This window comes from Fulmarus glacialis, unplaced genomic scaffold, assembly GCF_000690835.1.
Source record: "Fulmarus glacialis isolate BGI_N327 unplaced genomic scaffold, ASM69083v1 scaffold36636, whole genome shotgun sequence".
In the NCBI taxonomy this organism is placed as follows: domain Eukaryota; kingdom Metazoa; phylum Chordata; class Aves; order Procellariiformes; family Procellariidae; genus Fulmarus; species Fulmarus glacialis.
Window position 1 is genome coordinate 23,099 of NW_009218157.1, and position 12,720 is coordinate 35,818.

The 12,720-nt window shown below is 42.1% G+C and overlaps 1 protein-coding gene across 1 annotated transcript in view; it reads left to right on the forward strand.

The window, feature by feature from the left end:
* LOC104078348 (serine/threonine-protein phosphatase 2A regulatory subunit B'' subunit alpha-like) overlaps positions 1-11,608 on the forward strand; it is a 20,742-nt gene extending 9,134 nt beyond the window's left edge. The window contains exons 2-3 of the mRNA XM_009579954.1: positions 8,962-9,222; positions 11,501-11,608. Of these exons, the coding sequence (XP_009578249.1) occupies positions 8,962-9,222; positions 11,501-11,608 (369 nt within the window). The remainder of the gene's footprint in view (positions 1-8,961; positions 9,223-11,500) is intronic.
* The last annotated feature ends 1,112 nt before the right edge of the window (positions 11,609-12,720 follow it).

Consider the following 12,720-nt stretch of genomic DNA (forward strand, 5'->3'; position numbering starts at 1 on the left):
GGCCATGGGACTAGGTGTTTGTTCATCTTGCGGAGTGAGAACTCAATTTAGGCCTTTGTTCAGCACCGTTGTCATGATAGGAGAGGGAGAATACGCTTTTAGCAAGCCTAGACAAAGTCTGAGCGAGAGTTTGAAGCCTGCTTGCTCAAGGTCGCTCAGATAGAGTAGCCTATTGTCCGCTGAGAATTGCTCTGCCTTTGCCTTGTGAGAGTTATGGAAAGAATGTTAATAAAAAGAATGATACATTTTGGTGTCTTGATGAAACAGTTTTCTTAAGCTTCGGCATTCTAAAGCAGTTCTTATTAACCAAGATCATCCTTATGTGCTTGCTTGGCATTAAAGAAACTAGATGATTTGTTTTTTCCAAGCAAGAAGGAAAAGTTGATGTTTTTTGAAAATTACAGCCTTTGGTCTAGAGTGGGAACTAATGCTGATCTTCTGCTTCATCACCTCAGAAGCAGGGACCTCAAACCACTAGCATCATATGCACACGGACCTTGACTGAGAGCATGTGGTTTAACTCTAGCTGAGTCTGACTGATGCAAGTTTGTACCTCGCGTTTCAACACTGAAGCATATAAAGTAAGAACTATTGGAGAAGATGGTATATTTAGCCACTTCTGCAGTGCATCTAATTTTAGCACTCTTGGTAGTGGTGGTGGGTGCTTCCTTTCCCATGTTACCCCTGGCCTATTACAAGCCAAGGACAGATTGTCTGTCATGTAGCCAGCAGGGAAATAGATTCTGTTGTAGATCATGTTTCTCAATTAAAGTATTACAAGAAGGCAGAAGATCCTGGTGGTACTGAAAGATACTTTGAATATCAGTTAAAAAAGGGAAGTCTGGCTTCAGGAGTAAGATAAAATCTCTAGATGGTGTCCTTGTGAAGAGAGAGAAGACATAGTATGTTGAAACCATTTGCCATTTTTTGCCTGTAAAAATCAAAACCAAGAAAGCAACGTACTGGTCTTGACGTGGTCTCCTACAGAGTCCCTGTGCCCCTTCTGGAAAGGGCAATATCTGCTTAGGAGCTGACCAGGATGATGATCAAGGAGAGTTCTCTGCGGAGGGACCCAGACTTAGGAGGGGAGCTAGCTTTCCTTGCGAAGGGCTGTGATTTTGTTCTTCCGTCTCGATTCAAGAGGAGGCTGAAGTCATTCCAGCAGGCCCAGGTTTGAACGCTTGGCATTTCTTTTTCGTTTTCTGTTGCTTTGTATTCTTTATTGGATCAGAGAATCAAACTGTGTCCCCTCTAGGCGTGTCTATTTGCAGAAAGTTATTTGCAGCTAGATACCAGTAGGTTTAAAAATAAACCTTCCAAGCTTAGATTGCAGAGTTAAAATGTCTTTGTAAACAAGGGGAGAAAATCAACAGCAAGGGCAGTGATTTAATAGGGAGAAGTAGCACAAGAATATTAAATCTTTTCTGTGTTTTTTGTAAGAAAAACCCTATTTGTGTATGTGAGTGCTCTGAATGTTTCTTGTTACATGTGGAACCACCACAACATTCTGCTGTATTTAGTGGGTTGTGCTCTCTACTGTACAAATTCGTGCACAGACCAGCCTACCTGGCTTTGGCATTTGTGATTTTACCATCACAAGGTGCTCCTTCGTGCTGTTTCCCCCTATCTCTGGGCTGTGGCTGAAGGAGATGATATAATCATTTAGGTTGGAAAAGACCCTTAAGATCATGGAGATGTAGCCAAAGAAGTGGAAATTGTACCATGGCTATATGTCTTGGTAAATCCCAGCTGCTGTACTCACTTTCTGGGACAACTGGCAAAAGATTGGAGTAGTTTATGCTAGGACACCCAATGGGCATGTAGCCACCCCAGATATACAGGGGGTCACAATATGCTGAAATCAGCCTGTCTTGAGCTTCATCTATATTTAAATAATCAGTGACCCACTGAGGAAGTTAAAAAGTTGAAATTATGAGCAGTGCAGCTGTTTCCTAAGAAACAGCTATTAAAATCGCTCCAGAGTATATTGTAGCACGTTTTGTTTTCATGATTTCTGGTGACAGGTTAAAGTACATATATGAGGTTAATCTCTGGAACATGTTTTTTCACTCCCTAGAGGAGAATTGCATGAAGTAATGATGTGTAGTAATAGGTTGGGCTGGGACCACGAGCAATTTAGAAGAGACTAACAAGAACCATGCAGCACAGCTAAGTTCACTCTCCAGAGTTAGTCTGATCACCTAAGGACATAAACAGGGTATGGTTTGCAGGGAGAGATAAGATCTAGTAGACCAACTGGAAAAATTGACAAACCTTTGGTATATGAGCCCTCCGCCTGGTCTGAAGTAGAAGCAGCGACCTTCACTGCTAAATGCGAGGAGAATAACTGCTCTGGGGCTGCAGATCCAAGGCAAGTGAACTAATGGAGTGGGCAATTGCAGCTGAAAAAAGATAGTCTTACTTCCTCTTCTCTTTATTGCAGTACTTGTTCCCTCTTGCTACCTCCTCACTGTGTGTCACCCCTGTCTTGCACTGGGTCCCACGGGCCTTTCTGTGAGCTGGCTTAACTCATAACATGGTATAAGATCGTCCAGCAACACAGCTAAGTCCATTTTCTGCCTTTCCAAGTGGGTTAAATTGGCTCACAGAGGTGTCTGGCAGGCTCTGGAGCTGGCACTTGGTATGCAATGACAAGGTACATTTGGAAGTGGAGGACAGAGATGGGAGTTCTCCCACTTGGCAGCAGCGAGATGTTAATTTTTGTGCCTTATGGGCTATACGTTGTGGCTTGGGTGTGTTAGTGTGAGATGACCTGAGAGTAGAGGTAATTGGACTCGCTAAGTACAGAAAAAGTGCTAGCAGGAGGAAAGGTAATGAGGCAGTGATAGGGAGCAGAGAGATGAGTGATAGGTAGTTTGTGGAACACATACATGTTGGCCAGAAAGGCAAGGGAGGAGAAGGTTTTTTGTAAAACCTGTACCTCTTTTAAGAGCTGTAAATTTCAGTTCTCGTGCTCATCTTTTGCAGGACTCTTCATGGAAGTATCAGAGACCCTCCCATAGCAGTGTTGGTAGGAAGGGATGTGTCTAATCCAACATCTCACTTGTAGGAAGACTGTTCCTAACACTAGGTCACATCAGAGCTGTCTTTCTCTGAGTCTTGAAAACTCCCCAAGGATAAGGATTCCTCCCACGCCCTTCTGGTGACCTCTTACAGGTTGTAGTACCCTCAGTTAAATTCATCCTCCTACTGTCCAGCCTAACCCTCCCAAGCTGCAGTTTATGGCTGTTGCCCCTCTTACGCTATATACCACTACACAGTTTGGCTCTACCATCTCTGTAACTGTGTTTCAAATAGCTGTAGGCTGCGATTAGCCCATCCCTTAGCTTCCTCTTTGCCTGGCTAAACAGGCCCAGCCCCTTAGTCTCTCCTGCCAAGTGCTCCTGACCCTGGCTATCTGATTTGCCTTCTGTAGATCTCTGTCCGGTCTCTCCCCATCCCTTTTGAAGCGCAGGCCCAAAACTGGTCACAGTAATCCAGATGCAGTCTCACTGGTGTCAGGCAGAGGAGACGATAACTTCCCATGTTCTCCTGGCCCTACTCCTAATGCAGTCTAGTACATCATCTGCCTTATTTGTAGTTAGACAACGCTGCAGGCTCGTGTTCAGCCTGGTGCGCACCATCTCCCCCACATCCTTTTCAGCAGGGCTGTTGCTCAGCCAGTGGATTCCCAGCCTGAACTGATGCTTGGGGTTGCTGTGCACAGGTGGAGAACTTGGCACCTTTCCTCATGGAAGTAGTTGAACAGTTTGTCAAGGTGTCTCACACCTGAGGTTCTGCCTTTCATCATGCCAGCCCTCCCCCTAGGTAAGTGTCATCTACAAATCGGGACAGATGAGAATTGCAGTGGGTGTTCTGTGTGGAGTGGGGGTTTATGCCCACTGTTGTCTTTCTGTCTGAATTAATTTGGATGCAACTAGTTGTTTTCTCTATGGAGTTTTCAGGGAAGCATGTGGAGTGTGGGCTGAAGTATATCAGTTGTGGGAAGGGCGTGTGTAAGATCTATAGGCACATTTGTCAGTGGAGGCATGCGAAGTCTGTGTTTTCAAAACTCAACTGGATAAGGCCATGAGGAACTTGATCTAGCCTTAGAGTTAGCCCTGTATTCCTTCCCACCTAAATCTTTTTGTGATTCTGTGTTGCTTAGATAAAGTTTGTTTTCATTTGTGTTTTGCTGCCATTGGACTTTGTTTCTGCTGGTGAGTTTACGATTTATAGTAAAAAAGATTCTCTCCAGAAATGCATTTTCTCATAGCCTGTCCTCTTTGTGCTGTTAGGAGCCATGTGCAGATGAACCTTTGCTGTTCTTACCCCCCTTTGAGATGGGTAAAAAAGAGGCAGCAGAAAGACGCGATGATGGGAAAGGGCTTCAGGGAAGGAAAGGAAGAGAGAAAGTCTAGGGCGAAAGATACAAATCAGCTCTGGAGAACTGGTGATCCTTGAGGATGGCTTGTGTCCAGTTACCATCACACTTCAGTAAGACAGGAACTGTAAAAAATGGAAGGAGACATTAAGTCAGCACTGTGGACTGCGAGAAACCAGGCTGAGTCATTGTACCCTAGAAGAGAGGATTACAGAATCCCATTTGGAAAAAAACAAGAAACTGGTAAATTTATTATCTAGGCTCCTGTTGGAGATTGGGGCCAGGAGGAAGGAGTAGAAGGTGTTTGAGCACTTGATGTGATAGTACTTCCTTCCGTGGAGTTTTCTGCTGGGACTGGCAAGTCCCTGATAGACAGACCTGGATGGCAGAGGGTTAGTCTCTGTGCTTTGTTTGTGTAGCTACAATAAGGCTGTAGTTCTGTCTGGTTTATTTATAATGCAGATGTCTCTATTTTAGTCTGTCCATAAATAAATTATATGATTGGCAAAGGTGATGTAGTGGATAGACAGATTTCAAGTTAAGGTAAATTACACTATGCTATAGAGCAGTATTTAAAAATGAGGTTTAATCTCACCTTCCTCTTTAGCAAAAAAAAAAAGTTAGTCTGTTAGCTATTGGTAACAAAGCTAAAAGATTTATTACAGTATTTGTAGTTTCCTTTTTTAGTTGTCCTTTCTGAAAATGCACATCCCTGTTGAAGAAATGTGTTCCACTAAGCAAACAGTATTTAAGATTAACTTTTTGCAATAAGAAACTGTTTTTTTCCAAGGAATTCCCACAGAATTTCCCTTCATATTGCTTGCTTTATTTTTTTCACAAATAGTTGTAATTACCTCCCTGCTGTCTCCATAGTGGTTGACATCTGGTTATACCCATCCCAGAGTATTAACTTGCAAGATTGTTCTAGGGAACAGGATCCTCAAGAGCTAGTTGCTGCTTGTTGTTTTCTCTTTGTGTTGTTGTAGACAGCTCATTTCTTACATGAGAAGGAAGAAGACGAAGTTCAAAAATCTTATTTCTGTTCCTGGTAGAATCTTCTGAAAAGTAGCCATCCATGAGCAATGCTTCCACCTTGTTTGCCTTGGACTGAGCAGGAGTTAGTGATTCAGTCTTACTGGGAAGGTCAGCTGCAAACCTGTATCTGAACTGGCTGCCTACTTTAAAGCTTGGCAGCATTCCCTGTATTTCTCCTATAGATGTCTAACCTTCTGGCTTGTGTTGTGGTTCAGGAAATTAATGTAGATTCTGGGGTCCTGACTTGTGGCTTATGTGAGCTGGTACTAAGTGTTGCTGACTTTGGCAGTACTTGGAGGAAAATGAGTTGCTCTGCTTTTGAGAAGGTGGAGGCCAGGCCAAAGCAGATGAGTTGTGTTATACGATGATGAGCTTGAGTCTTGTGCCATATTGGGATGTATGTGGTATGCAGAAGAGGAGGAAAACGGCACAGTGCTGTTGTGGTGGTCTGCTCTGGTGATGCCTCTTTGCCTTCCAGGGAAAAAAAAAAAAATCCAATTTTATCATTCTCTTGTACTGTAAGGGAAGGGGATATATTGTTAAAGTGAAGAGTCAATGTCCTTTGAGAGAATAATATGTTGGTTTGCTTCCTTTTGGTTTGTGGACCTTTTTGTTAAATTTGAGTCATTTCTTCGTTTCTACAGTCCTGGCAGCTAGGAGTGCATGCGTGCATTGAAGAGATTAATGAACAATAAACCTGTTTCTGAGAAATGGGTCTTCAAGACAAATTGATGCTAAGTCCTATTATAGAAGTCAAGTTGCTGGAGTTGGCACCTCATTGTCTGTTTCAGCTTTGCATTGTTTGTATGAATATGATGCTGTGAGAGACCAGCAGGGATTTCCCTCTGCTGGATTCCAGAAAGTGAAAACTACTGAGTAGAGTTGGGTTGTGGCTGGAAAAGTCACTAGCTAGACAGGGCAGATGGGGCGGGAGGCAGATTGGAGAAGCAGAAGCAGTGATGTGTATGAGGAGTCCTCCAAGCCAAATTACTAGCTTGACTTACGCACAAAGGTCCAATTCACTAACCCACTATTTCCCAATCAGTTGGAGGCTTCTTGAGAAGGCCTGTCTTGGGGACCTCTATTCACCCCTCTTGCTTAGCCTCCCTTACTGAAGCAGGCAGCCACGGGAGGCGGGTGGATCTTTATCTCTAACATGCAGCAGTGGCTGGTCTGGGGCCATGTGCTCCCTTCCCAGGCACATTCAGCCTGTCTGGGTTTTGCTTCTGTTACTCTACCGAGTAAAGAGAAAAAAGAAGCCAGGAGAAGGGTTGTCTTCTATTAACCCAGTGAGCTGCTGCTTCTAAAGTGAGTGACCAACTTCCCCCCCAGCTTAACCCCTGCCACCATTTCGGGTCTCCTACCTGCATTGTCATGCTGTGGGACAGAGTAACCAGGGCTGATGCTTACTCTGTCCCACAGCCCTCTTCAGCCCCAGTAACATTTTGAGCCTCAGACCCTTTGACCCTCTTTCCTGGCCCACTTTGAGCTCCAGCGTCATTCAGAATCAGCACAAAGGTGTGCAGTATGTGGGAGAGTAGGAAAAGTCAAGGAAGGGAGGAAGAACAGATGGTGGTAATCAGTCTTGTTCTGCAAAGGTTGAGAGCTATATTGAGGACCATACTGACTCTGAATACTAGTGTTGATACACTCAGAAAACCTGAAGGCTGAAAGTGATCTTCAGCTGTTCCCGTGTAGCAAGATGCAGGAGAGGAGGACTTAAATGAACCCAAGCTCCAGGTTAATGTGTTCTGTACAGGGCAATTACAGTACAAAAGTATGCTTGGGCTGGCATGTATGTGCAAGCACATGTGTTCCTGCTTCTGAAGTGGGACAGCACTTGAAAGAAGGAAGAGGTCCTCCCCATTTAAAGAAAGAGCAGTGAAATGGAGGAGTGAAGAGGAAGAAAATCCTTCTATCTCTCATGGTCTATGAAGAATGGGTTATAAAGTATTATAAAATGCAGAAAAAACAGGGCTTAAGGAAGCTTTTACAATTCTCACTTCTTCACTTTCCTGAGAGCAAACCAATGGCAAGTTGGGATATTTAGTACGTGTTAAGAAAAAAGCTTTAAGTTTCTGGAAAATAATAGGGCAAAGAGTTTAGTCAGTTCATCATATACATTCTTCTGTATTTAGTGAACTCAGACTTGGCTACTTTATCCTAAACCCATTTTGTTTTGAAATAGTTAGAATAAACAAACTGAAAGTTGCAGCTGTATTTACTTGACTGTTGCCTTATTAGCCTCTTATCACATATGTTGTTATATTAATAATAACTCTTGCAATCGAACCGTTGTGCAATAGGCAAGCCTATCGCCTTTTTCCCAAGAAAGTGTGTATTCATGGGGGAGGAGGGAATTCGTCATCCCTCGGAAATTCTGCTGCTTATACTGTAGCTACTTTTCAAAGTTTAAAGAATATTCCCTCCCATGTCTGAAAAATTACCTATTTTAGGATTTCATTATGTACTTAAATACAAATGCTGCCTTTTATGAGAAGTATTGATGTATAGCTAGAACTAGAAGATTGCAGAGATCCATTAAAAAGGTGATCTAGTGGGGATCACCATATCAGCCATATATTTATTACAGACAGGAAAGGAGTAATAGGATAGTAGAGCTAATGAAAAAAGAGGTGGCAGGCATGGCAGAAAAGACCAGCTTCAAACAGGTATATGGAAGGCCTAGTTTCAATTCCCAGTTTTTTCCTCGTTTTTCAGCAAATGATGTAGGTGCTGATTCAGTGATACCTTTGGGTGCTTTGCCTGCAGAAGGACTCTTCCAACTGGAGTTTTAAACAGACCTTTTGCATTTTGCACTAACAGTATGAGCTATATCATGTGGGTACCCAATGACAAATTGTGCTGGCTGCTCATAATTCCTAATGTAAAAATTGTTTTGACAGTACATAGTACCTTAAACAAAATCAGGTCTTGGACTGCTCAAGTTGGGCATAGAGTAAAAGGCTTCCTGAAATTTAGAAGACAGTCTTGCAAATATTTTCTTAATTTATCTGTGAAGCGATACTTTGGCAAAACTAATTATGTTGCCAAGGGATGGAAAATGTCAATTTTAGGAATGTAAGTTTGCTTATACATGAGGCAAGACATTTGGGTGAGTGGATGTTCTAGTTCTAAGGGGAAATACTAAAGACCAGATTTCGATGCTTTGCTGTTTATGGGGCAGAATGACAACACAGTGACCAGCATGAGAAGAAATAGCATTGTCCTTGCTCTATGGTATTGCTGAATTGCAGAGTGTGTTCTCATGTGGTTCAATAGTATATCATAATCCACAGCTACATATGTAAAATGCACAGAAACTACGTAAAAGCAGAAAGTTGACATATCCTAAATTTGCAATGTCTGATACTGCAGTATTTTTTTTAATTGGGTACTTAAGACATGCATTTTTATCCCTGTGCTATAATGTAATTGTTGGTGTTTTTAAATTTTTTCCTAATCACTGGGTGCACAAACTATTTTCTCCTGCTCATTATGCCATGCTGTTAAAAAGTATTTGTTACTCATTATATTTTCAGGTTCAAAGTAAACAAGAGAAGAAACCTGGAACTTCATCTCCAGTCCCTTTGAACTCTGCGGTTAGCCCTTGCACTCTTCTGCCTGTGAATAAAGCCACCAGCAGTACCCCTTTGTCGATAAACATTCCACGTTTCTACTTCCCTAAAGGACTTCCAAATGTCTGCACTAATCATGAAGAAATCATTGCCAGGATTGAAGAAGCCTTTGCAGAGTTTGAGGATGAGAAAGCAAACATCTGTGAAATGGGGAAAATTGCTAAGGTAACTATTCTCTGTTTTTCATTTTTTGGAGAGAAAGACTGAATTTAAAAATAATAAAGTATCTTATGGCTGTTGTTCTTTTTAGTGAAAAAAGAACAATATCCTTTTGCTCTGAATGTTTTTGTTTAGATTAAGAAAACAGTAAACAAAAATGAGCTCAGTTTGCTGTTTGTCACACCTGATGTGTATGCTTTTTCTTGCTTTGATTTGCAAAATGGTTCTTTTGGATTTCTTACCAGAAACAAATTGCATTTTTGTTTTTCTGTGCCTCCATAGTTATGCTCAGAAGATAACAGAAACTTAGTCTGCCTCTGGCTTCAGGTAGTGCCAGCTACCTTCTTTGTGGTTAGCTGTCCCACTAATCTGGACATGATCTTTGCAGTGTTGTTTGAGAAAGCAGTTTCCAACCTACGCCTCCTTGGACACAGAAGAGGGAAATGCTTAGTCAACCCTCAGCCACTCAGATGCATATGTTCAATATCCATAATGCAGGTGTCAGCAGACTTGGAGTTGTTACAGTCTGCTAATGAGTTCCTGGCTTCAGGGAACAAAACACAGCACTTGTGTGGGAGCATGATGCAGACGGGTGATTCTATTTTCCTCTCCTTCAACCATGGTTTTTAGTAATGCTGATCTAAAACTAGCAGTTGTCAGACTCATCTCATATGTTCAGTTTGCCCTGAATGCATCTTTGGCACTGTAGATTGAGCAATGATGTTCTGTCCAAGAGGAGCACTTCTTTTCCAAGAAGGAAGATTTTTCTGAAAGGAGAGACAAGGTTGTTTGTTTGTTTGTTTTTAGAGGAATTGAGTGGCATTATTTCTAAACCATCTCTGAAAACATAAACAGAAAAACTTCTTTGCTTGACCAAAAAAAGGTTTGAAACTGATTTTATGACAAGACAGGCAACTGTGTGTGGCCTGTCAGGTTCAAACTGGGAAAAGCAGGACGGTAGTGTAGAAGAGACCTCTGTCTTTCTGTCTGGTCTCTGCATCTGTCTCTACATGGATGTGCTCCGTGCCATTTAGCTGTTGCAAGACTTGCTTACATTCCGTGGGATTATTGATAATGGTACCAGTTTTGGGGTTCTGCAATAAATGCGAGAGAACCAGCTACACGAAGAAAACAGCAGAAAATAAATGTCATTCTTTCCTCAGAGTAGTTAAACACTTGTATAAGTACAGTCATCTGACAGAGGATGGCTATATCCGAAAGCAGTTCTTATGCTGACTGGGGTTCCCAAAGAAACATGCAGGCCCAGTCAAAAAGTTGAGAATGGACTGGCAGAATAGTCTTGCTTAATAGAAGAGGTGAAAGAGGCTTCGTGGGGAAAGCAGAAGTGATGTCTCACTACTTCTTCAAAATATTCTTCCTTCCATTTGGTGTGATATCCTTCTTACCTGTGCCTGACCTGAATCGGCTGCACTTGCTCCAAGGCCTGTGTTTTGCAGATGTTCTGATACCTTGGCTGGAGTCGTGAAGGTGGCTGGAAAGATCTTTGTGGTAAAGAGGAGGTTTCTTGAAGGTGTCAGCAGCTGAATGTTTGAAGCCATTTTCAAGCCTGCTTTTCTGAGGCATTAGAGAGTACAAAATGCTTGAGCTTTCACTGATGATTATTCTGAAAGCTAGCAGCCTCTGCAGAGGCTAGCTAAAAAGTGTTCGGGGAGTCCTTTTGCTGGAATCAGCCTCTTTCTGCTTGTGCTTTCATTTTTTGTTACCCTGCTGTGATCTAGCAGTGTTGGGAAAATGGGCTGTTCTAGGTGGAAGGCACTGCACTGAAAACTACAGGATGGGAATCATTTCACCTTCAGGCATTTAATCATTAATTGTCTATAATTAGAATTGAAGTTCCCTTGCTTTCAATGAGAAGAAGTCAGCCCATGTAGAGAATGGGTCATCCTTTTCTAAGGTAGGTCAGTGAGGTCGCTGGTTTGAGTGGTCTTCTGGAAGGAGGTGCCTGTCTCTCTCCACTTCACTTTGCAGGGAATCTTGCTAAACAGCTCAGTCAAAGACAGAGCTTAAGAGCTTGATAGTCTCTGATCCTTTTCTAAGCCTGACAGGACGTATTTCTCAGCTATTTAAAAAGGCATATGACAAAGTAGAAAGTTATTGGATTCTGAACCTTCGCATACAGTAAATAGCTTTTTGACTAACCTGTGTGCTGTTACCACTTCATTCTCCTTATGTAAAAGTCTTGATGGTGAATTCGGTGTGTAAACAAGCAGGCTCTTCTTGTGACTGCTTTTGTATTCCTCTTTGTTCTGGTGTGTCATTACAGATATGTGGCTGCCCACTCTACTGGAAAGCACCTATGTTCAACGCATCAGGAGGAGAAAGGACAGGATGTGTATCTGTACACTCGTTTGTATCTATGTGGAAAAAGTGAGTATAGCAAATGCAAAATTCTCTTTATCGAAAAAGAGAACAGCCTGCCATAGAAGCCTCTCTTTTTTCTCTTTTTTCTTTTCTTCCCTTCCACCAGACTTTTCAGATCATTGTCCCTTATTTAGAAGAAAATAAATGACTTAAAACTCTCCGTCAGCTTAAGTTTTCTTCCCCAAAACTCCCTGAACACTTGTTTCCGTGCTGCATCAACAAACTTTGAAGCAATTGTATAGATGAGGTGTTTTGGTCTGGTTGGCATATGAAATATATTAACACACTCCCTAGAAATATGTTAGCCTTTCATGAGATAGCTGATAGAAGTCAGTGGATTTTGGATATATTTATCTGAGGCCTTATTGCTGCTACACTAGTGCACTAAGCAAGTGCCATTTGGGAATGGGGAGAGGAGGCATGTGATAATGTTAGAGGACAGGAAGAAGGAATGTAAAATGAAGAAGCATCATACAAGTGGATGCTCTGGGAGCTTTAATAGTTATTACCTTCTTCAAGCACGCTGTATAGTAAATCTGTGGGGTTTGACAGTCACTTCCACATGCCATTGTCAAGGCTTCTTTTTGAAATTGAGAGCTCTGGAGTCAGAGGGGCTTGGAGTCAGAGGTGTGAGATGGAACAGACTTGCTCTCTTGCCTAATCTTTTCCCTCCAGGGGGATTCAGGCTTTAGTATACTTTGTGAAACACCTGAACATCATCTCCATCTCATATCCAGAGAGAGTTCTAATTTTTGACTTAATGGTTGCTCTTCAGATTCTTAAAGTAGCCTTTAACCCTGAGTTCCCAAAGTATTTCCTGCGATAATACTATCAAAACAGTTACCCTGGCAAAATTGCAAAAATGTTAGGGGTGACGGTGATCAGTAAGCTTTTCTTGACACAGACAACATTTTTTTGTTCCTTAGGTTCCTCCAATTACTCCTAATTAATCCCTCATGTATGATACCACATATTTTCACTCCTCTGACTTTCACATCCTTCAGATATTTGCAGACTGTGGTCATGCCCCTCTTCTGTATTCTTTTAACCACACCATTTCCAAGCCAAGTTTTGTATGCTTTTCTCACTTAATTGCTCTTTTAGAAAGACCCCCGCCCCGCC